The following is a 23,552-nucleotide window of genomic DNA, read 5'->3' as shown; positions in this document are numbered from 1 at the left end:
CCTGTTCTGTGCCTGTTCCCCCATTGGGTCCCAGCTCTGAGGAGAGTTCCTCATCCCAGCTGGGCCCAGCACACACCCCAGCACTTCAGGAAGGCCGTGGGTGTGAGCAGGGCCCTACACAGTGCTTGCCTCTGCCTCTGTGTGTTTGGTGAAGGGGACCCTACACATCACCTGTAGGTGAGGAAGGGCTCCTTACACTGGTCCCCAGAGAGGCTATCGCAGCTTTCTCAGCCCCCCCAGTCCCTCCTTTGGCCGTCTCCTGGGCCTAGAGCTCAGTTCCGTGTTTCAAGAGCCACTTGTGATCTCAGAGTGACCCAAGGTTGTATACAGCAGAAACCCTGGCCCATGCTGGCCACCTTGCAGCCTCCCTGTCGGGTGGCCCCTGCCCTGCCCTTTGCCCTCCCCTGGGTCTCTGCCTACCTGCCTGTCTCTTTCTCTCCCCGAATCACAAGGTTGACTGTGGGTAAGAGGAGATGGGGGCTCTGGAGGGAGGGAGTTCCCACCTGGGCAGGTGCAGCAGGTTCAATGCACAGCCTCCCACTCAGGAAGGAAGGTGTGGGCTCAGGTCCCTCCTGGGGTCTTCCCGTGACCCTGCCTATGGGACTGAGAGCTCATCGGCTTAACAGCTGCCCTCCAAAGAAGTCTGGGACCCACAGCAGTGAGGAGCTACTGCCCTGGGTTTGCCAGGCGGCCAGTGGTACCCGCACCTTCCCACCCCAGCCAAGGCCCCTGCTCTCACCGTTTAAGCACTGGCTCACTGCCTTGCAGGGCAGCTGGACAGCCTCTGCCTCTCTCGTCCTTCTCTGAGGGACCACACAGGAGGAGTCTGTCTGGTGCGGGAGACCCCATCAGAGCAATGGGGAGATAGTGGCAGTTGCTTGTACGATGGACAGAGGGCATCCCCTCTGTCCTCTTTGGCATCGATGGTGGTGGCTGGAGGACTCCTGCTCTGGTCACCCAGCCAGGCCTGGCCAGGGCTGAGCAGGGATTAGAGTCCAGCTGGTCTGACCGGGATGTGGGGAGCTTGTGTCCCTGTGGCTTTTGCCCAGACCTGCCTCCCCGCTCCCTGGACCCAGCTCTGATGTCACCAGCATCTAGGCGTCTCCCCTAGGAGAGACCGCGTCGCCCTGGCCTCCCTCCCTGGCAGTCCCCGGGGTCAGCACCAGCTGCTTGACAGTAGAGCAGCCGTGAGAAGCAGGGGCTTCTGGCCAGGGAGCGGGTCTGGAATCCTAGGGTCCTACCTGCCAGGCCTGCTCAGGTCCCCTCTCCTCACTGCCTGCCTCCCCAGGACTTCCTGACGGACCTGATGATGTCGGAGGTGGACCGCTGTGGGGACAACGAGCACCTCATCTTCCGGGAGAACACGCTGGCCACCAAGGCCATCGAGGAGTACCTCAAGCTGGTGGGCCAGAAGTACCTGCAGGACGCGCTAGGTAGGGAGGGTACAGGCTGGCAGGTGGGCAGAGGGTGGGCTGTGCCCACCAGGTCCTCACTGCCCCCCCTGCCCTCCCGGCCACAGGCGAGTTCATCAAAGCCCTGTACGAGTCAGATGAGAACTGCGAAGTGGACCCGAGCAAGTGCGCGGCCGCTGACCTCCCCGAGCACCAGAGCAACCTCAAGATGTGCTGCGAGCTGGCCTTCTGCAAGATCATCAACTCCTACTGGTCAGTGCTGCGCCCCACCCAGCGTCTGACCCGTCCTGCTCTGCCAGGGTGCCCACAGTGCCAGGCGCGGCGCGGGGCGTGTGTGCTAGTGAGGGGCTCTCTTCCCTTGTGCCTGACGTACCAATGAGAGCTGGGGCTTAGTAAGGACAACGTAAGGGACACGCCTGCACCCCCGCTGCAGAGTGGTGGCTCTGGGGTGGAACCCATCCTCTGCCTGACCCCGCAGAGTCTTGCTGGGCTGTGAGACTGGTTCTTTTGCAGCTCTCAGATGTAAGGGAATGTTCCAGGACATAGGCAGGGCACAGTGTGTACAGTGTGAAGGATTTGGACACGACGGCAGTCCACTGCACTTGTTTATTAGCGAGCGCCCTCTGTGTGCCCAGCGCTGCACAGAGCGTGAGACTGACAAGGCCCTGCCTGGGCAGCTGCCTGGGGTGGATGGATGGCGTAGCCCTCGTCTGTCCGTAGCTCGATGCTCTCATCAAAGGCTAGTGATTGGGCTCAGCGGGGGCTTGCGTGGTGCCTGGACAGCGGGCAGACTGGAGAGAACAGAGAAGAAAGGACTGAGCTTCTAGTAGAAGCGAGGTCTGCAGGCTGAGGCCAGTCCCAGAGAGGAGCAGGGGAGTGTGGTGTGGCCTGCTCGGACAGGGCCAGTCAGGGCCAGAATCAGTCCCTGGGCCACTTCCTGCAAGGCTAACGTCCCAGGCGCCTGCCCGTTCTGGGGTTTGTGTGTCTGGTGGCCGTCTGACCTAGTGCAGAGTCCAGCTTCCTCACGGTGTGGCGTGCCTGGCTGTCCAGGGTCGGGATCTTGCTGCCAGCTCTAAGCAGTGGGGTGATTTTCGCACTGGAGGAGCTGCCCAGGGTTTCTCTTTGGTCACTGCTCCAGCTTAGGACCTGCATCCCACTCCCCACTAGATCGAGCCCCTCTCCTGACCCCACAGCCTCACCCCCAGCTATTCCGTACCCCTTTCTTTCGTCACACGCCTTCCGTTGCTGCTTGAAGGCCTTACACCTGGCTCCCGTCTATGGCCCCCTTCGTGTCCCCATACGCAGTCAGCTCCCCGCTCCTGGGCTCCGTGTCCAGCCGTCATCCCATTGGAGTGGGATTGTGCCTGTGTCTGAATCCGTTTCCTACACATGGGGGAGCACCCTGGGGGCGGGAGGGGGGGCACATCCACCAGCTCAGGGCCTGGGCACACAGGAGGGTCCTGGGAATGGTTTGCTGCCCCCTAAGGACAGGCAGCGACAGGCCTGCTAGGTGAGCGACAGCCTTGGGGAGGGAGCAGAGGGAATAGCTAGAGCCAGTGGGTTCGGTGCCCCACTGCCCAGGTCCCTCTGCCCCTGGGCTGCACAAGGTGCTCACCTGGGACCCCCTTGGCCCCTCAGGCTGGGTCACAAATGACCTGTGGCACCGGGGGTGGAGGAGTGACCAGAGGGACTTGAACTCTCTGGGAACACACTCTCCACCTGCGGCCAGCCTGTGTTTGCACACTCTGCCCTGCTGCTCCCAGGGCGGGTCGGGTGTGGGACACTGGGAAACATATCTATGGACAATTTCCATTTCCTCTTTCTGGTGTTTGTCAGAGACCCAGAGGCACCGCTCACCACTCAGTTCTGGACAAGTCCATCAATAGATGTCCTCACTCAGTGTCTGCCCCCTCCTGTCCTGTGCCAGGCACTTTGGGGGCCAGGGTAAAGGCTGCCTGCCCTCACTTCCTCTCTGGCCGTGCCTTTGTGCTCCCACGTGCCCTGCCGACAGCCTGCCGGGCTGGGTGCTGGGTTTGTTGGGCAGAAGCTTTCCAAGTTCACCAAGGCCTCTCACGGCCTTGGAGTCTCAGCCGTAAGATGGCCCTGTGAGCTGGGCAGGGCAGGCCTTGTTCTCAGGAAGGGTGAGGAAACGGAAGGCCAGGGAGGACCAGGCACTTGGGAAGAGCACCCAGAGCCAATGCCAGAGCCAGGCATAGCCTGGGTTCAGGGAGCACGGGATCTCGGCCTGCCCCCAGTGTGGGAGGCACATCTTTTAGGGTGAAAAGATAGGAGAGCCACTTAGAGGTTGGCATGTGGGGCCTCATTGTGGCAGGTTAGGGATGCCCAGTGGAGAGAGCCCCCAGCTGAGGGCTCGGGACCCTGCCCACATCAACCAGGGAAGTCCCTCTCTCCATTTCCTTCCCTGTCTGGAAAGTAGAGAGCTGTGTCTTCACCCTGTGGTTAGATTTTCCCACTTCTTGATCACTCTGAGCTCTGCTGAAAACCTCTACTTCCCATAATGTTACTCGAGTGAAGGGAGTAAGTCTCAAAAGTCAGTGATGGGAACCAAGGAGCAGTGGTCTGTTGGGTTGTGTTTTCCTCACCTAGACCCAGATGCCTGCTGTTTGGGGAGAAAGGTTGAGCCCTGGGGAAGCTGGGAAGGGGCCGGACCATGAGCTGGCCCTTGCCGTTGGTTCCGGTTAGGACAGAGACCTGGCTCCTCTGTGCTTGTGTTCTGTCCCACTGGGGTGTGTGCTCCGTCAGCTTGCTGAGCACTCACTGTGCCCTCTCAGCTCCCCCAGCAGCCCTGCCCTGGATGATGGATGACGAACGGCAGGGTAAAGGGCTCAGAGAGGTCAGGCAGTGGGCTGAGCTCACACAGCCGTTGGGGTTGGAACTCAGGGTTCCGTCAGACCCAGAACCAGGTTCCTGCTCAGTGCCATCCGTCCTGGGCCACTGCCTGACCACTGGGTCCATGCTTGTCTGTCCCTATACAGCGTCTTCCCACGGGAGCTGAAGGAAGTGTTTGCCTCGTGGCGCCAGGAGTGCAGCAGCCGCGGCCGGCCGGACATCAGCGAGCGGCTCATCAGTGCCTCCCTGTTTTTGCGCTTCCTGTGCCCAGCCATCATGTCGCCCTCACTCTTCCATCTGCTGCAGGAGTACCCCGATGACCGCACAGCCCGCACCCTCACCCTCATCGCCAAGGTTACCCAGAACCTGGCCAACTTCGCCAAGTGAGTGCTGCGTCCCCCGGGTGCAGAGTGGGGGTGGGGTGGAGCCCATGGGGGCAGGGGGCAGGCCATGGGTGTTTCTGCCCCAGAGCTGGGTCCCCAGGGGCAGGGGACAGGCCGTGGGTGTTTCTGCCCCAGAGCTGGGGGGCAGGGGGCTGTGCTTGAACCCCTGTCATCCTCAGTCCTCCCTCTCCCCCTTTTTCAAAATAAAATCTTTTCCCCACCCCACCTTCCCCCTGCTGAAAGTACATGCCATTTTGGTGTGTTTCCTTAATTTTCAAAGGTGAGAAGACAAGATATTTTTTTCTTTTGCTTTTTTGAATTAACATTTTGTCATCAGGATTCTCCCATGTACTTAACATTCACGAGCCTCGTTTTGAAATGAATGACTAACATGCCTTCAGAGGCGAAGGGCCCGTTTCCTTAGCCCGTCGCCTGTGGTTGGGCATTTGAGCTGATTCAGACTGTCCTTGCTTCACGCTGTCGAGGATGTCCTCGCTCGTCAAGCACTTTGGTGTTTTTGACTGTACCTTAGAGCGAGGGGGTGGAAATGAAAGGGCTCGGTCATCTGGTCGCTCATTCACAAAGCATAGATGGAGCCCAGTTCCAAGCCTCCTCTGTAGGGCGTTAAATCACACCTGGTCTAGCCCTCCAGAGCTGGCACTTTGGCAGGGGAAGGGGGGGGCAATGCAGAGTAAGCAGCAGAGCAGTGCTAGAGGTGCACGGTCTCAGGGGGGCCCTCCGCTTGGGAGAGGAGACAGGGAGGCTTCCCAGAACACGTGCTCCCAGCTGCGTGTCACGACAAGACGTTCACCCGCTCATGGAAGGGCAGCAGGAGCGGGGGAGGTGAGGGGGGCGGCCTGGGGAGGGCTAGGTGCTGGAGGGACAAGGTGCCGTGGCATCTCGAATCGTCAAGCGCCAGGCCGGGAGAAGTGGGAGATAAGACAGCAGGGACTTCAAGCTTAGGCAGGGCAGGGGGAGCCACGGGCGGGCTGTAAGCAAGGGACAGCGTGGCCCTCCTCTGTGCTGGGTCCTGCAAAGCTCAGCCTGACGGCAGTGGGGTGAGGGCTTGAAGGGAGGGGGACTGGCTGCTGAGAGACTGGAGGGAAGCGTAGCTGTGGTTTCGGCTAGAAGAAAAGTGGTAGAAGTGACAGGGGATGGCGATGCAGGAGGCAGTGGCTGCAAGGTGAAGGGTGATGAAAAGCTAAGGTCCGCAGGCCTTGTCGGTTGTGGGGAGGGAGGGGAAGGAGATGATATGCCAGGCTCTGGCTTAGCTGTCTGGTGAACGGGGGTGTCTCCACTTCGGGTCGGGAACCCCGAGGACGGCATGGGTTTGTCGTGCTGGTGGTGACTTCAGACTTGGCCACAGTGGCCCAAGGTGGATGGGAGCTGAGGAGGTGGGGGTGTCTCAGAGAAGGGGGCCTCCCGGGGGGGGGGGGCTGGCTTTCTGCGACCTACCTCGAACCCAGGACCACTGTCTGCTCTTTCCAGATTTGGCAGCAAGGAAGAGTACATGTCTTTCATGAACCAGTTCCTGGAGCACGAGTGGACCAACATGCAACGGTTCCTCCTGGAGATTTCCAACCCCGAGACCATCTCCAACACAGCCGGCTTCGAGGGCTACATCGACCTGGGCCGTGAGCTCTCCAGCCTGCACTCGCTGCTCTGGGAGGCTGTCAGCCAGCTCGAACAGGTACTTGCCCCCCTGGAGCAGAGGGCGGGCAAAGGTTCTCCTCGAGTGGGGCAGATCAGCAGCCCTGCCTCGGTGCCAGAGCCCAGGGTTCCAACCCACGCCCTGTCAGCACACAGTGGGACCTCGGCCCTGTTTCCTGGTGGCCACATTCACTTGCCAGTACCTGCTGCGGGAGCCCACTCTGCGTACTGGGGTTTCGGCTCTGCCTCTGTGCACTCGGTGTTGAGTGGGTGGATTCCACATACGAAGCTGTGGGAAATGTGGCCAGATTTAGCTGTTTCTCCAAAAATGTCCTTGACTGGGTTTCAAGGCCCCTGATAAGAAAAAGATAGATTGAGACTGCTGTACCTCCACGTGGCAGGCAGGAAGTTACAAACCTTTGCAGAAATTGCCCTTGACCATCAGTTGAGATGGGTGTGCGCCACACACCTCTGACATTGCTGCGGTCACCTGGGTTGTCCCCTGTTTGGCCTGCGGGTCCACTGCCTCCCACCTCTACCCCCACCCCCACTGGCAGCCCCCGTCCACACAGTGAACAGGTTCTTTGCAGCAAGGCTGGGTCTGCCACAGTCTCCTTCCAGAATATCTTGCTTTCCGGGGCTCCAAGAGACCGCCTTACAAAAGTAGCTCCTGCTGAAGCAGGGCTGGAAGGCCTCCCCACTTCTGTCCGATTTCCTGGAGGTGACCACTCAGGCACTCTGGTGTGCAGGCTTCTAGATACATCAGTGTGTGTGTAAGTACAGACACAAGCACAGAGTCCTCTTCCCTTTTTGTCTGTGTTAAAGTGAGAACTCACGTGTGCACTGCAATGTGCGTTTCTCACCCTGCTGTGGACGTCTTTTCACGGTAGCGCGTACTGCCATCACTGTGACCTTCTGGTGACCGCAGACTGTCTCGTCATACGACTGCAATTTATTCCACCGGCCCCCTGTTGCTGGACACTTGGGTTAGTCCAGCTTTTCACCACAGACAGCTGCTGTTGTAGTCATTTCTGCCCGTTTGTGTCCACTGCCCTTTGGCTACGAGAGACACAGGAGGGGAAATAGAAATCAGGGCCAAGGCCCTCTTCCTCCCTGCTGCCCACACCGGTCACTCCAGCTGCTACCACTGACGGAGCCCCTGTGCCGGCCATCGTCCTCCGTTTCTGCACGGTCTGCAGCCCTCACCGCTGACAGTGTGGCAGCAGGGACTTGAAATCAAGCTCTTTGCCTCTCAAGTCTCTGCACTATTGGGTGCATAAGTTTTCCCATTTTCTTTTTGCACGAAGTCCTACGTGGAAGCCATTGCATAAGCAGGTGAAGGCGGAGTTCCCTTCCCTGAGCTCAGCCCCCCAGCCTGGAATCCTTAGCACCATCAGCCTAAACCATGACAGTGAAGTTGAAATGGGCCCAGGTGTCACCCTCCGCCTGGCCATCCATTTGTTAATTGTCTGACAGGCATGTGGTGGTGGCCTGCTCCGTGCCTGGACCAGCTCCACTGGGGCTCAGCTGTCGAAGTGGGTCAGCCCCCATCCCTCCTTGGGGAGTAGGGGACATGGGAGGGGCTGGCCCTCCCAGAAGCCTTTTGGACAGGGCGGTGTGGGTGTGGGAAATTCTGGATTCCACATGGGCTTTCCTCTCTGGGGAGGCACCAGGGTAGGACGAACAGGGTCAAAGGCTTAGACCAGGTCAGCGCTTCTCCATGTGAGCCTCTCAAACCCTGTCCCAGAAATGTCTGGGGAGCTGGTAAATATGTAATTTGCAGATTCCTGGAAATATGTAAATATGTAATTTGCAGCTCTACCCCCTACCCCCCTAGACTTGCTGGATCTGACAGGTGGGGGGCAGGGAGGGTCTGCTTTTCTGCCTGACTCCTCGCAGATTGGACGCAGCGTGCTTAGCTCCCCAGGGGGCCCCAGCAGGTCTCACCTTCCTCTTGCTGTGTCTTTGCAGAGCATCGTATCCAAACTGGGCCCCCTGCCTCGGATCCTAAGGGACGTCCATACAGCACTAAGCACCCCAGGTAGTGGGCAGCTCGCAGGGACCAACGACCTGGCCTCCACGCCTGGCTCTGGCAGCAGCAGCATCTCGGCCGGGCTGCAGAAGATGGTGATTGAGAATGATCTCTCTGGGTAAGGCCTGCCAGGTGTGCTAGACATTGTGGGGTACACATGCAGACAAGGCACAGACCACCTGCAGTCTCAGCTGGGGAGGAAGATGCCTGCACAGTGTTTATAAAACAAGCTGGGTGAGACTCAAAATGTGTTGTGCAGGCCCTAAGCAGTGAAACTCCGTTTGGGGAAACAATCAGGGAAAGCTGCCTAGAGGAGGTGGCACTGTGGTTTTGAGCTTTTTAGGAAACATTTTCATTGGTGGAAAAGGCATTCTGGGTAGAGGGACTAGCATGAAGGCCTGGAGAAAGACAGTATATTCAATTGAAGAACAATTACTGGTCCCAGATACCTCCAGATCATTACCCAGGTGTGTGTTAAAATATCTGGTCTGGTATTTTCTGGGCCTGAATCAGAATCTCCAGAAGTGGTGTGTAGGGCTATGTGTTTTTAGCAGGAGCTTGGGTGACTACAAGGCTTTGAGGCTGGGAGCCCCAGAAAATGAGAGAGTTGAGGCCCAGCCCTCACTCTGAGCCCTTAGCCTCGGGTTAGTGCCCTGTAAATAAAACACACGCAATGGTGAGGGAGGCAAATGTTCTCGAACGCTGATGTCAAAATGAGGATAGTCCTGTGGAAAAAGTAGGTATTTATACTGAATCATTTATGCCCAATTCGTACACTTCCCTCCCTACTAGGGACCATCTTGAACCAGGTAGTTGAGGATGAGGCTGGGGCAGCAGAGTTGGGTGTCAGGTCTCATCCAGAGGTGGCAGCAGTGACAGGCTTTTAAGCAGGCAAGGGTGTGGACATCAGGCATCTAGGGCATGTGGTGCATACGACTGGAGGCCCAGGAAGAAGCCAGGTGCCACTTCCAGTCCCTCTGAGTCTTGGGGTTCACTCATACAACCTACCAAGTGAGGTAAAGCTGAGTTCAGGTGGGGATACACCTTGGTTGAGAGACGTGGGTTTTGAGGAGACCTGACCGGGTATGCGGCTGCTCTGGGTTTCTCTTGGCTCCTCCTGCTGCCCAGCCCACAAGTGCTGTGACCCCCGTGGCCACAGCCTGCCCTGCCTGTCTCGTCGTGTGGGGCTTGGTGCTTCCTCTCTCCATCCCAGGCCAGGCCAACTCTAACTCCCCATTCCAAGCCCATGTCACACCCCCAAGTCCTTGTTGCCTCCAGCCCACTCAGAGCCCTTTTCACCCCCACATCCTCCCCTCCGAAGTCCAGCTGGCCCCCACATTGTCCCTTGTCCCTAGGAGCTGGCTTCTGGGGAGGGGCGTGGGAGAGGCTGGAAGACCCAGGGATGGCGCAGCCTGCCACCGCGGTGCAGACCTGCCTGCCTGAGTCATGCCTTGAGGATCCTCCTCTGAAGCCTTGTTTTTGGCAGTAACGCCAGCCCCCGCCTGCCAGTCAGTCAAGGGGGAGGCAGCAGGAAGCCAGGCAGGGGAGGCTTCACCAGGCCCCCACTTCGTTTATCAGTCTGATCAGGAGCAAGAGGGAAGAGGCAGAGGGAGCCCCTGTGGCTTTGACGTCGGAGTTCTCCATGCAGGACCCTTGGAGAGCAGAGAGCCACTGCGTTGTGGGTTTGGCTTAGCTAAGGGGAATTTTCCAGAACACTCCAGACCTCAGCACCCATCACCCCAAGATGCAGCTGAGCAGGGAGAGGGCCTTCCGAGCAGCCTGGCCTGGTACTAGCAATACTGGCCCCTAGCGTAGAGGTTCTGTGCAGGAGCAGCCATCTCAGCCACTCAGTCCCCCTGGTGGCTTCTGCCAGGGTCGCTGCCCAGGCTGTGGTTTGGTTTTACAGCTGGACCACTGGTCCCCGGGACTCTCCCCGTCTCGCTGCCCTTGAACCTCCTTCCTCGCCCCCCCTTCCCAGGCCTGGCGGATTGGCGGGGGCTCTCGGTTTGGACCCGCCTGGGCCGCATTCACAGTTCTTCTTTTCCCCCTTCTTTCCCTGTGTGTGCTTGTCTCCCTGCAGTCTGATAGATTTCACCCGGTTACCGTCTCCAACCCCCGAAAACAAGGACTTGTTTTTTGTCACAAGGTCCTCCGGGGTCCAGCCCTCACCTGCCCGCAGCTCAAGTTACTCGGAAGCCAACGAACCTGATCTTCAGATGGCCAACGGTGGCAAGAGCCTGTCCATGGTGGACCTCCAAGACGCTCGCACGCTGGACGGGGAGGCGGGTTCCCCGGCGGGGCCCGACGCCCTCGCTGCCGACGGGCAGGCCCCTGCAACTCAGCTGGTGGCTGGGTGGCCGGCCCGGGCAGCCCCAGTGAACCTGGCAGGGCTGGCCACAGTGCGGCGGGCAGGCCAGACGCCAACCACACCGGGCACCTCTGAGGGCGCACCAGGCCGGCCCCAGTTGTTGGCACCGCTCTCCTTCCAGAACCCTGTGTACCAGATGGCGGCCGGCCTGCCTCTGTCGCCCCGCGGCCTTGGCGACTCGGGCTCTGAGGGCCACAGCTCCCTGAGCTCCCACAGCAACAGCGAGGAGTTGGCAGCTGCTGCCAAGCTGGGAAGTTTCAGCAGTGCCGCTGAGGAGCTCGGGCGACGGCCGGGGGAGCTGGCGCGGAGGCAGATGTCACTGACTGAAAAGGGCGGGCAGCCCACGGTGCCACGGCAGAACAGTGCCGGCCCCCAGCGGAGGATCGACCAGCCGCCGCCCCCACCCCCACCCCCGCCCCCGGCCCCCCGTGGCCGGACGCCGCCCACCCTGCTGAGCACCTTGCAGTACCCGCGACCCTCGAGCGGAACCCTGGCGTCGGCCTCCCCTGACTGGGCTGGCCCCGGAGCCCGGCTCCGGCAGCAGTCGTCCTCCTCCAAGGGCGACAGCCCCGAGCTGAAGCCTCGCGCGGTGCATAAGCAGGTCAGTGCTGCCGGCGGGTGGCGGGCAGGCGGAGGGCCAGGCAGGTTGTCATACCCATGTCATGCTGCTCCTCGGTCATTTCATCTCCACCTGCACCCAGCTGCCATCCCATGCTGAATGCTGCCACATTCGGCCCCATCCCAGCAGCCTGCCACACATACCACCAACCCTCCCCCAGCCCCACTGGCCCCGGCCTCACTGGCCCCTGCCTGAATCCTGTGAACCAGGGACACTGCGGCCTGAGGGTCCCTCAGCCAGATCCCCGAGAGACAGCTGGGTCAGTGAGAAGGAGGAGGGTTAGTCCATCTTCATTTCCAAGCCTGCTAAAGCCCTACTCAGGGTAGGAGTCGAGCTGCCCCCAAAGGTCCCATACCTGCCCTGAGCTGGCCTCCAGAGCTCAGCTGCAGGGTACCTGGGTGATTCCTGTCATCCAGGGGTTGCACGTAGTATGTGGAACTGACGTGGTCTGGGTAGAGCACCTGGTCTGCCGGGGCCAGCTCACCCGTTCTCACCTGGGCAGCCGAGAGCAGCTCAGGATGCCACCTGGATATTTGAGTCTGATTCAGGCTGCTGTCTGGGAGTTGCTGCCATCAGTAGGTGCCCGGTCAGCTGAAGGTCCCCTCCCTTCCTGCTGTGCCTCTGAGCCACTTGTCCCCATGGCTCACACAGTGCCATGCCCACCCCTTCCCTCCCCCTGCCTCCCTCCGGCCCCTCACAGCTGTGTTTCATTGTAGGGCCCTTCACCCGTGAGCCCCAATGCCCTGGACCGCACGGCCGCTTGGCTCTTGACCATGAACGCGCAGTTAGAAGACGAGGGCCTGGGCCCAGACCCCCCCCACAGGGATAGGCTAAGGAGTAAGGAGGAGCTCAGCCAAGCAGAAAAGGTAAAGCTGGACCCTGGCATTTGGGGACAGGGCGGGGTGGCCTCCCTTGGCTGCTGGCAGGAGTCTCTCCTCTCGAGCCCTGAATGGGGCGGTGCTGCTCAGTCCTGCAAATGGCCGATCCCCTCTCAACCCCTGGTTTCCCCTGAGGACAGTGGTCAGTGGAATCTGGAGGACGAGCAGCAAGAGGGATTAGCTTAGAGCCGAGGTTTCCCATACGGGCTTCACATGAGACTCAGCTGGGACTTGTACTGAATCCAGACTCCTGGGAGTTCGTCATCGGACCTCTGGGAGGCTCCGTCCCCAAGTGACTGGGCAGCTGAGCTTCAGAGAATCTGGGACTTGAGGGTCGGGGGTGCCAAAGAGATACATGGAGTCCCGTGAGGGAGCCTCCTGCGTGGGGAGGTGGAGGCTTGGGTCCCTGAGACAGCTGGGAGAGCACCCCCAGCGCAGGGCTGGTACCTGCCCGAGGCCTGGCTCTTTCCCAGTCTCCGTCTCTACTAGGGCCTGGGAGAGAAAGAGCCAGGGTGAGGGCCGGAGTCAGGTTGCTACTGAGATGTTTTCTTTCTGCCATGGGAAATAACTGGTTCTAAAATATCCAAGTCCTCCCCCACCACACACATCCAGCATTTGGTGGACAGTGGAGGCTTCTGTCCTCCAAAATTCTCCCAGCTGGGGCAGCTGCCTCGGCTCTGTGGCTGGGTCTCGTCTCCTGAAGACCAAAGCCCAGGTCAACACAGGAGCAGCACAAGACCCCCACACAGCAGCCACGTCCCCCACTCACCTCTGGTGCCCTCGCCCCTCTTGGCCAAGGAAAGCCTGTAGCAGCCTCTCAGGCAAGGGCATGGAGCTAAGGGTGGCCGTTCTCCCTCCCTGGCCTCAGGCGAGGTCCATGTGCATGCTGCATTCCGCCCCCTCCACCATCCCCTGGGTCCACCGCATCCACCTGCTTTCACCATAATAATGTGCAGGGGATCAGGGGACATGGGGCACAGTGCTCTAAGAGCCAGAGTTTGGCTGGGGAGCAAGGAAGGCCAGCCTCACCCCAGGCTCCCTGCATGAACCTGGGGCCAGGCTCTACCTTTCCGAGACTCCAGTTCCCATTTGTGAGTTGCCAGGATTGCCTGAACGATTGTAAGGGTCAGGCTGCAGCTGGAGTGTCCTCTTTCTCGTTGTCCCTTGGCTGAAGGAGCTGCTGCTTCTCTCACCCTCTTTGCTACTCACCCTCACAGGCAAACCCAAGAGGCTTTGGTTCCCTGAACTCCCTGGAGACCTGGTCCTGCCTCTTTCTGGCCCTTCCCACGCCCCTCTGGCCAGCTGAGCAGAAGACCCAGGATGAGGCCAGGGCCAGTTCTCCCAGAGCCGGGCTCCCCTCTGGGTCCAGCTTAGCTTCAGGGTTTACATTGGGGTAGGGCTGCGTCTTGCAGGCTTTGTTGTCTCCTGACCTTGGAGGACAGTCCTTTGCCATTGAGTGAGCTGGGCTCCCGTCACCCAGGATTCAAGGAGAGGCTCTTGCCTCTCCCAGTCCTGTGTTCTCACGGTACCCTGGCCCAAAGCCCTTGATTCCGGTGCTAACCCTGCCTTGCCCTCCGTCCAGCCCACAGCCTCCCAGCTTGCTGCTTCTCTTGCTGCCATGCACATCCTTCTGCTCCCCAAAGGCTGAGTGTGCTGGGCTAAATCAGGTCCAGAAAGCCGGGACCACTTTGCCCTTGACCTCTCTCTCTCCCCCACTTCCCTCCACCACTGCCCTGGCTTTAGGGTCAGGTAGAGGCTGGGAGGCTGTGATCTTACCTAACCTGTCAGTCATTCTACTCTCCGTATGATTGGGTCGCCACCCCTTCTGGGCCTCAGTTTCCCCTCTTGGCGAGCCCCCACAGGGCATTGTCGGATCTCCTTAACGTTTTCCGGGGTATTCTAACCTTTATTATACAAAGCTGGAGACCCTACTTAAATCCATACTTCTGAGATCTGGGTTTGAGTCTTCATAGCTGTAAGGGCGGGCGGCGGGGAGCTCGGTGTGGAGCGAGCCCGGCTGGTGGGAGGCTTGGCGTCTCCTCGCCGTGTGATGCTGACAGCCTGAGGCCTTCCGAGCCGGGCTCCCTCCCACCCTCTGCTCCTGCTCGGGCTCATGAGGCTGTGCTCTTTGTCCTGGGTGCTGTGCCCGTGGCACGCTGCCCTCCTGGCAGGACCTGGCAGTGCTGCAGGACAAGTTACGAATCTCCAACAAAAAGCTGGAGGAGTACGAGACCCTGTTCAAGTGCCAGGAGGAGACGACGCAGAAACTGGTGCTGGAGTACCAGGCGCGGCTGGAGGAGGGTGAGGAGCGGCTGCGACGGCAGCAGGAGGACAAGGACATCCAGATGAAGGGCATCATCAGCAGGTGAGCGTGGTCTGTCCCTGCTCTGGCCCCAGGCCTGGCCCCACGTGCACAGGGGACAGACCTGTCCGCTGCCCTTCAGGAGGCTCCTGGTCGGGGGAGGGGCCGGTCAGCTGCAGGATGAGCTGAGTGGGAGACGGGAGGGAAGAGAGTGACCCCAGCGGTGGGGACAGCATGGCACCGGCCTGGAGGTAAGAGGTAGCCTGGAGTGTGGGGAGCCCCACGTGGTACCGTGTGTGTTGCTGGCAGGACGCAGAGCTGGGCCTGGCAGAAGGGAGGTCAGCCGAGGCCAGCTCCCGAGGGCCTGTGGGCCCTGTAGGGGTCACAGCGTCTTGGTAAGTGCTCTCAGGGGGGTTTAGAAGCTGGATTGGGACACCGAGAAAGACAATGAGGTCCCAGTGCAGGACATGAGACGTCGGACCGGATGTCACTTAATTCAGTGGGTGAAGGTGGGAGGTGAGAGAGAAGAAGGAGGCAGAATAACCCCTAGACTTCTTCTGCCAGGAGCATCTGGCTGTGTCATGGTGCCAATTACTGAGCTGGGGAACTTTGGAAGAAGAGCAGTTTGGGTGAGGAGGGAGAGGGATGACAATGCCAGTTCTGGACGTGTCGAGTTTTAAGGTGCCCATGGGTAACGCAGGAAGATTTCCAGGGGGACTGTGGGTTTTAATGCTGGCTCTCATCTTTATTGATGGCGTATATCAGATTCTGTGTTGATTCCCTTTTTCTCTCTCCCTGCTCGTGGGTAGGGTGGATACACCCTCCTCCGTGTCTGTAGGCAGGGAGTGCAGTCAAGGTGTAGCTTCTGGGCCAACCCACAGAGACCCATGCCTGGAGTTTCCTTCCTTATGACAGTAATGATACGGTACAAGAGGGACAGTGTGGATTTGTAGCTTGTTAACATTGTACAAGAGCCTGTCATCTGGATGGATTCCACCCATGTGCAGTGGGCAGGACATCCCCACCTGGCCGCACGCTTTGTCCACTACAAAAACCCTTCCCGAATTGCTCCTGTTTTTCTGCTCCTAATTACTGATTGTTTCACTTACCTGTGGGCTTGTCCATTAGAAAATGGTCAGCATGAACAGAGGCCTTATAACCGGGGTGACTAGCAACCTGCTGCTCACGTGCCCGCCAGCTCTGCGCTTGGCTGACTTCATGTGTGTGCTTCCAAGAATGGAAACACTTTTCCGCTCAACCCCCTGCTGTGCGTTGTGTCTGTTCTCTGAGAGGTCCCAGCCCTCCTGAAGTCAGTGGTTTACTTAACACGCTTATTTCCACTCACCAGTCCTGGTATATTTCCTTCCTAATGTAAACACCGATTATCAGGTCACTTTGGTTGAGTATCCCAAGTTTTCTACCTCTTCACTGGCTTTTTTCTACTTGTTTACTGTTCTGTCACTTACTGAGAAAAGGATATTAAAGTTTCTATTCATGATTATGGATTTGTCTTTCTCCTTTTGTTTCTGTTGGTTTTTGCTTTATGTACACTGAAACACGATTCTTAGATGCACACACGTTTGGAATTGTTATGTACTGTTGATGAACTGACGTCTTCAACGTCATGAAAGCACCTTCTTTAGCCCTCATCATTTTCCTTGCTCTGAAATCTTTGTTTGATATTAATACAGCTGCCCCGACTTTCTTTTAGTTAGTGTTAGTCTGCTATGTCTTTTTCCATCCTTATAATTTTAACCCATGTACATGTCTCTATAAAGTGAGTTTCTTTTACAGACATCTTATTTTTCTTAAGTTTTATCTGACAGTTTCTGCCTTTTAATTGGAATGTTTAGACCACTTACATTTAATGTAATTGTCAATATAATTATGTTTAAACCTAGTGTCTTGCTATACTTGTTTTTCATTTGTACTATCTGTTTGGTTCCCCTTCTTCCTGCCCTCTTTTGTATTGAGTGTTTGTGATGGTTCCATTTTATCTCCTTTATCCACTTACTATTTCTTTTTTGGCACTTCCAGCAGAGGATGGAAACTTTCTGTAATGGGGCAGATAATAAATATTTTAAGCTTTGCAAGCCATATGGTGTCTTGCAATTATTCAACTCTGCCATTATAGCAGAATTATTTGTGTTGTGTGGCTATTTATAAAAACAGGCAGTGAGCCCAATTTGGCTTTCACCTTGGCTATAATAGAAGGCCCGCTGTCATTATGTTAATGTACTGCTTTTCTCTGGAATTTTTTTTAAGATTTATTTCTTTATCATTGATTGTCAACACTTTGATTATGATGTGCTTTGGTGTGGTTTAGTCATGTTTCTTGAGTTTGTTGAACTCTTGGATCTGTGGGGATATAGTCATGCCTCCCCAGTCGGTTTTCTGGGATTCCCATTGCACATATGTTAGGCTATTTTATGTTGTCCCACATACGTTGATGCTCTGTTGTTTCCTTTTTCCTACGATTTAGATAATTTCTATTACCATGTCTTCAGGTTCACCAATCATTTCTTCTTCAGTGTCTAATCTATTCTTTACAGTGTTTTTTCATTTCCAATATTGTATTTTCACCTCTAGACTTTCACTTTGGTTTAAATCTCATCTTGCTCATGCTTTCCTCTATTTTCTTGAACATGTGGAACATATTTACAATAGTTATTTTAATGTCCTTGTCTACTAATTCTATCATCTGTGACTGTTTTTATTGATTAATTTTCTTCCTGGTTATGGGTTATATTTTCCTACTTTTCTGCATGCTTGGTGATTTTTGGTTGTATGCCAGATATTATAAATTTTATGTAGGTGCTGGATGTCTTGTGTGTCTTTAAATATTTTGGATTTTGTTCTGGAACACAACAAGGTTACTTGTTATTAGTTTGATTCTTCTGAGGCTTATGTTTAAACTTTATTGGGTGGGTCCCAGACAGCCTTTAAACTAGGCCAAATCTGGCTTCACCGTTCAGGCAGTTTTCTTCCGGGGATTCTGCCTGAGGCCCCCTATGTTAGTACCTCTTTTCCACCGTGCTTGGAAGGAGCATGAACGTTCCTAAGGTAGTTTTGTGAACTCCTTTCCAATGGTTCTTGCCCCATTTTCTCACAGGCATGCAGACCAATCCTCAGCCAGAGACCCTTCAGGAGACAGGTGGAGTTCTCTTTGCATCTTCCTCCTCTCTGGCACGGCCCCACGAATCCTAGCTGTCTCACCTCCCAGCCCTCCCTGGGTCTCCTCGACTCTGGGAAGTCCCTTCCCTCCTTGTGTTTGGCATGGACACTCCAGGCAGCGAGCACCTCGTGTATTCCCTTCTCATACTACACTGCCTGTTCGGTGTCTGGCAGCCTTTGTTTCATATATCTTGTCCAGTTTTCTAGTTTGTTTGTTTGTTTGTTTTTAATGGCAGGAGGGTAAGTCCAGTTGCTATTATCTCACCACAACTGGAAGCAGGAGTCCCTCCCCCCAGTGTAATTCCCCTTCTGATAATACCATTTCCTGCCCCTCTTCCCCCATTCTCCCCTCCCAGGTCCTCACAGGCTTTGCTCCGTGTCTACCTTTTTGTGACAAGGAATGCCCCGCCCTTGGTGTGGCCCCGCACGCACCCCTTTCTCCTGATTAGGCCCAATGCCCAACCCCCTGACTCCTCACGACAGCCCTGTGAGGTACCTGCCCCAGCACCGCTGGCCTCCTGTGCGTGTACAATGCTCTGGGCCAAGTGCTCGCCAGGGGTCGGGGGACTGCTCTGCTGGGCTAGAGAAGTTGTGAAGGTAGGGACAGAAGTGAGGCCGTGGGAGCTGATGAGCTCATCTGAGAAGCATGTGTAGAGTGAGAACAGGTGAGGCAGAGCCCTGTGGAGCCCTGACATCCTAGGGGCAGGCGGGACAAGGTGTCTACAAGCAATGGCGTGGGAGCTAGCAGTCAAACCCAGAGAGCATGGGGTCCAAAAGCTAAAGGAAGGGAGTTGGAAGATAGGAGTGATCAAGAGTGATTGACAGGTATATGAGACCAGCAGAATGAGGTAAGGAAGGGTCTCAGAGAAGGGGCAGCTGGGGACAGAGCCACACTTGCCTTAACCCTGAGCTTTTGCAGACAGCATTCCTCCTGTCGTCTCTGCTCAGCACCTACCTGCAGACCTTGTGTACCCTTCAGATGTCCGTTCAGTGTGTGCACCCTTCCACCCCACCCTCTGGGACAGTTAGCTCCATCCTGCTGTCTGTCCCCATGGCCCCCAAGCTTCCCGTGCAGGTGGTAACTACCGTCTGCCAGTCTGTGTCCCTGCTATCTTGTGAGCTCCTTAAGGGGAAGGACTACTCTATTCATTTCGCTACCACGAGTGCCTGGCACAGCTTCAGTGAATACAGAGTGGGAGAGAAAGCTCTAGAGCCTTCCAGAGCCTTTGTCTTCCCACCCATACCACTGGCCCCATGACTTACTACCACCTGCCTGGCTCTGGGGGACAGGAAGGATCCAACACCCACTCCTATCCACCTTGGCGTCTGGAAGAATATCAGAAAAAGGGCAGCCTGAGGGGCTTCTGGGGATTTCAGAACAGAATCAGGCAGGCGAAGTATAAGGGAGGAGTAGGTCCAGCCCCTGTCAGTGGCTGGGGTCCAACTGGAGGGCGTCTGTCCCAGGCAAGTGTGGGGGGTTCTGTGGCCCAAGAAGGGGCCTGCCTAGTGTGTCTCCTCTGTGCAGGGACCATGGCCTGGGTCTGCAGACCCCACACCTACCTCATCATCTCCCTCAGGTGCCAGCCTTACTGTTCTTGTCTCTGGTCGCAGGTTGATGTCTGTGGAGGAGGAGCTGAAGAAGGACCACGCAGAGATGCAAGCAGCTGTAGACTCCAAACAGAAGATCATTGATGCCCAGGTGGGGGGGCTCTGGCCCTTTGGTCAGCCACAGGTGGCAAAGGACATGGGATAAGGACTGGGTGACTTGGGCTTCTCCACATCCCCAGTCATACCCCCTGCAAAGGTGCAAAGGAATAGGAGACTAGGATCTCTGCTCTGAGAAGTCAGACTTGAGGGTCTTGGTGGACCACAAGCTCTCTAGGACAGGCTGTGAAAGGGGTGAGGCAACTCCTCCCCTACTGGGGCAACTTGGTGGGTATTGCCTTTCACCAGGGGTGCTGACCAAAGAGCGGGAGCTATTGGGAGGGAAATGGGGAAGGCTGGGGGTGACACAGGCTGGGCAGAGGGAGCAGGGGGGCTGCTCTTGTTCAGAGCTATGGCTTCTCAACTGCATTGAGAGGGGATACGTGTTAGAGACTCTGGCCTCCAGTCTCCTTCACCCAAGGCTGCGCCCTTTTCCTCTCACTCACCCAGGAATAGGCCCAGGCTTGCTCAAACTGTCAACTACACACACTTGACTAGGACCTATGACCTCTGTGTCACACGCAAACACACATGAACAGGGCACCTGCCCTCGGGGCCCTGGGTGGCTGATAGATGACACCACTAGAGCTGCTCTGTGTGGATGAGAAGCAGGTGATGCGGTGGAGACATTAGGAAGGCGGTCGTGGCCCAGGTGGCAAGGCCACCCCTTCCCCACTCACCCACTGCTCCACAGCCTCAGTGCCTTTCGCACGGGGAGCATTCCTGGCCATCCCTGCATCTCCTCCAGGCCACCTTCCTCCCTTCCCAGCACTTCCGCCCCAGGGAGATCTGTTTCCCATCCTGTGGCCCCAGCTCACGCCATCTTTGTCCACAGGAGAAGCGCATTGCCTCCCTGGACGCCGCCAACGCCCGCCTCATGAGCGCCCTGACTCAGCTCAAAGAGAGGTACAGCATGCAGACCCGTAACGGCATCTCCCCCACCAACCCCACCAAATTGCAGATTACTGAGAACGGCGAGTTCAGAAACAGCAGCAATTGTTAACCTGCCCGAGGCAAGGCAGGACTGGTGGCCCAGGGCAGGGCCTCCGCCTGGGGAGGAGCACCCCACAGTTGCAGCCCCAGCGCGGGGGGCAAGAGGCTGAGGCTTATCTCCCTGTGCCCTCCGCCCACGGTCCAGGAGGCGGCCACAGAGGGAGCAGAGACCGACGCGGCGGGAGCCCGCTCCCCTCTCTTCCGGCCCAAGAAGCGTGTTGGGTGCAGGCCGAAGAGACTGCACGTGGGGAGTGGGACAGCCTGGTGGGAGCAGGGGGCCAGCCAAAACACGTCTCTGTTGGTTATTGAATTTGGTGTGTGTCACCTTTCCTTCTTTATTTGGCCAAGTGCATGTACCCCCCACGCTCCCCAGGGAGGGAGCTGCCCGGAGAGGTGTGGGATTAAAGAGCTAGGGGCCCAGGTTCCCTGGCAGCCAGGCCCCTGCCCTGTGGGACCTGCCCCCTCAGTTCCAGGAGCTGACAGGTTGGTCACCAGGCGGGGAGAGGGTGGGGAGGACGGAGCTGCCAGAGTTCCGTGTCCCCTGCCTGGCTGGGCACCTGCCACTGCATGCAGCCTGTCGGGGACCCTTCCCGCTGTGAGGAACCGAAGATTTACCCCATACCTGTTCTCACACTCCTGCTTTCCGCTTCCTCCCTTGTTCTGCCAAAAAGATCCAGGGAGGCTCACGGCTCTGTCTTCTGGGCCCTCACGCCTCCCTTACTTGCCACCCAGGCCCAGGCTGCTGTTCTGGGGCCCCCAAAGCCAAAGACCTGGGCAGAGTCAGCCCAGACGGCACTCTGCGTGCTGCATGCCCTTCTGTGACCCTGCAGGGAGTGGCCGCTGTTGCTCACCCTGAGACAAAGGCTGATCTTCCTGATTGATGGTTAAAAAATTCTAATGCCCGCGGGCCCTGAGAAGGTGGATAACTGTGATTTTTTTTCCTTTCACAGTATGCATTAGAAACAAAAGCCCGCTTGCTCGCTTGCTGGAACACAGGGGCCTTTTAAATTGAGCGTGCGCACTGCATGGGAAATAGCGGCCCTGGAGGATGTTAGACTTGCTCCCTCTCCAAGACAGCAGCGGCCTGCACCAGGCCCCGTGTGTGCGGCCGGCCTCCTCCTCACCCTTCCCGGGCCCCCAGCCAAGGACCCAGGCGCTGCAGACAGGCAAGGGGCACACCCCACAGCTGGGGCCGGTTTTCCTCAGCTCTAGGCTGTTCTGTAGCTTTTCAGCCCTCCCCGCCCCCGCTTGCGGGACCTAGGTGGGCAGGAGCCTGGGTCTCTCTGTACCTCCCTGTTCCCAGCCCCAGCCCTGGGTACAAGAGCTGGGACATTTGCCCCACAGCAGAGTCAGGGCCTATCCAGAGCTACCCCTCTGCTCAGCCTCAGGAAGCAGAGGAGACCCTTGGAAAGAGCGCCGAGCCCTTCCTGCCCCCTGGGGCTGGAGACGTGCTGCCCCGTTGCCACAGAGCCCACCAGCAGGGGTGTGCGGGAGGGGTGGCCCAGACCACACCGCACCCTGTTCTGGGCCCATACTTGGGGATGGGCTCTTAGATGAAACCTGCAGTTAATTTAGGCCAGAGACATGCTGGTGGGGCGAGGGCGGCCCCCAAGGGTCACAGACCTCAGGAAGGAAAGCCGTGGGGGCTGCGGCCCTGCTCCCCATCCTGGTCTCACAGGCAGGGCCTGGCCCCAGGGAGGCCTCTGTCAGTCTTGCCCCTCCACTGCCCAGTGAGCCCTCCCCTCCTCCCCAGCCCACTCCTCTCCCGCCGATGCCTCGTACAGCAACCGTGGACTGAGCACGTCTTAGCAATACAGGGGGAGGTTCCCAGGGCCCGACAGCAGGGCACAGGGGGCCAGTGGCGACGGGTCAGAGCTGGCAGCCCTTGGCTGGGCTGTGAGCTCTCAGGCCGAGAACCTTATTTACCTAGTGCAAAAACTGTAAAAGTGTACAGACTCTTCACAGATTTTTATCTGAATTGCAAGTCTGACAATTTTTGTAAATGTTCTTGGTGTTTGACTGTAATGTAACTATTTCACCTAATGGTTGTACATAGTCCTTTAGTCCTGGTGCTGCCGAGGGCTGCCTGGGACTGCTGCTCTCCGATGGTTTGTATTTTATTTTTTAATCTAGAGAACAGTATTGGGCAGGAGGGAGAGGTTTGGGATTTGGGTGTTGGGGTTTTGGCCCTGCCCATGGCATTTATTTGTTTGCTTTGCAGAAGTGCTGTCTGTGTGGGGGTGATGGGCACACATGCCCTGCTGGGCCGGCAAAGGGGGCTCCTGCCCGGGCCACACAGAACCTGTGTCTTGGTGTGGATGCTGCCAGCAGGCAGGGCCCGGAGGGCGGGGGAGTGAGAGAAGGCAGTTCCTGCCTGGGGAGGACCAAGGTCCCAGCCCAGACTGCTGGAGCAAGCTCTCCCCCCCTTTGCCAACACAGAGGCCTGACTTTTGTGCTTCACTTTTATGTTTAGGGTGAAGGAAACTGCCAAACTTCCTATAAGTGAAGACTTTTTCCAACTGCCCAGTAAGGGGGTGGGGAACCGAGGCCAGAGCTCCACGCCCCCCCACCTCCACCCTTCAGAGCATCTGCCTGGGGTGCACTTATCTCTCTCCCACCCCGTCTGTCTGCGGAAGGCAGACTGTCCAGGGAAATAGCCCCTTTTCTACACACTCGGCTCCAAAGCCGTCGCAGCCCCCACACCACTTCCCTGCTCCCCCTTTTGTAAGTATGTGAAAAGAACAAAACTGCAAATGTTGGAGTCTTGGCTGGACTCTCCCTCCAGCTGTGACTTTTAACTGTGTAATAATGTACAGAGAAAGTTGGTGTTCTAAGACTGTGGCTGTGCAATTTCTGTACATTTGCAATTAGAAATATTAAAGATTTATTTAGCTATTTTAAGCCTGACTCGCCTCTCTATTCAGCTGTGTCTCAGGAGGTTGTCCGGGGATGACTCAGTCGTGGCTGATATTTCATATTGTCCTTTACCAAGAGTCCAGGACTTGGTTCTCCCTGGTGGCAATGGTGGACAGGGAACCCCTAAAGCTGGTGGCTGCGGTGGTCTCGGCTCACTTAGTGATCTGGTGTTATCCTCTCCACCAGGGAGCAGAGCAGATCAGCTCGAAGGCCCTCCGCTTGGCCGTGACCACCTCACAAGTAAGGTCCTTAGTGGTCCCACAGCCTCCTG

At 57.3% G+C, this 23,552-nt stretch overlaps 1 protein-coding gene across 10 annotated transcripts in view; it reads left to right on the top strand.

Annotated features, from left to right (window-relative positions):
- The window catches only part of DAB2IP (DAB2 interacting protein), a 183,842-nt gene extending 160,576 nt beyond the window's left edge, over positions 1 to 23,266 (top strand). For 7 of the 10 annotated variants that reach the window (XM_074330947.2, XM_088793318.1, XM_074330951.2 and 4 more), the window contains 10 exons: positions 1,289 to 1,433; positions 1,520 to 1,664; positions 4,409 to 4,645; positions 6,134 to 6,335; positions 8,267 to 8,445; positions 10,408 to 11,296; positions 12,031 to 12,180; positions 14,364 to 14,557; positions 19,280 to 19,367; positions 20,208 to 23,266. In XM_074330947.2, the coding sequence (XP_074187048.2) occupies positions 1,289 to 1,433; positions 1,520 to 1,664; positions 4,409 to 4,645; positions 6,134 to 6,335; positions 8,267 to 8,445; positions 10,408 to 11,296; positions 12,031 to 12,180; positions 14,364 to 14,557; positions 19,280 to 19,367; positions 20,208 to 20,375 (2,397 nt within the window). In that variant the 3' untranslated portion in view covers positions 20,376 to 23,266. The remainder of the gene's footprint in view (positions 1 to 1,288; positions 1,434 to 1,519; positions 1,665 to 4,408; positions 4,646 to 6,133; positions 6,336 to 8,266; positions 8,446 to 10,407; positions 11,297 to 12,030; positions 12,181 to 14,363; positions 14,558 to 19,279; positions 19,368 to 20,207) is intronic. The other 3 variants (XM_074330948.2, XM_074330946.2, XM_074330949.2) reach the window with 3 other exon arrangements.
- Positions 23,267 to 23,552: the final 286 nt, after the last annotated feature.

Source organism: Rhinolophus sinicus, chromosome 16 (genome assembly GCF_057876585.1).
Source record: "Rhinolophus sinicus isolate RSI-liver-muscle chromosome 16, RSI-T2T, whole genome shotgun sequence".
Taxonomy (NCBI): Eukaryota; Metazoa; Chordata; class Mammalia; order Chiroptera; family Rhinolophidae; genus Rhinolophus; species Rhinolophus sinicus.
This window is presented reverse-complemented; position numbering and strand designations above follow the sequence as displayed.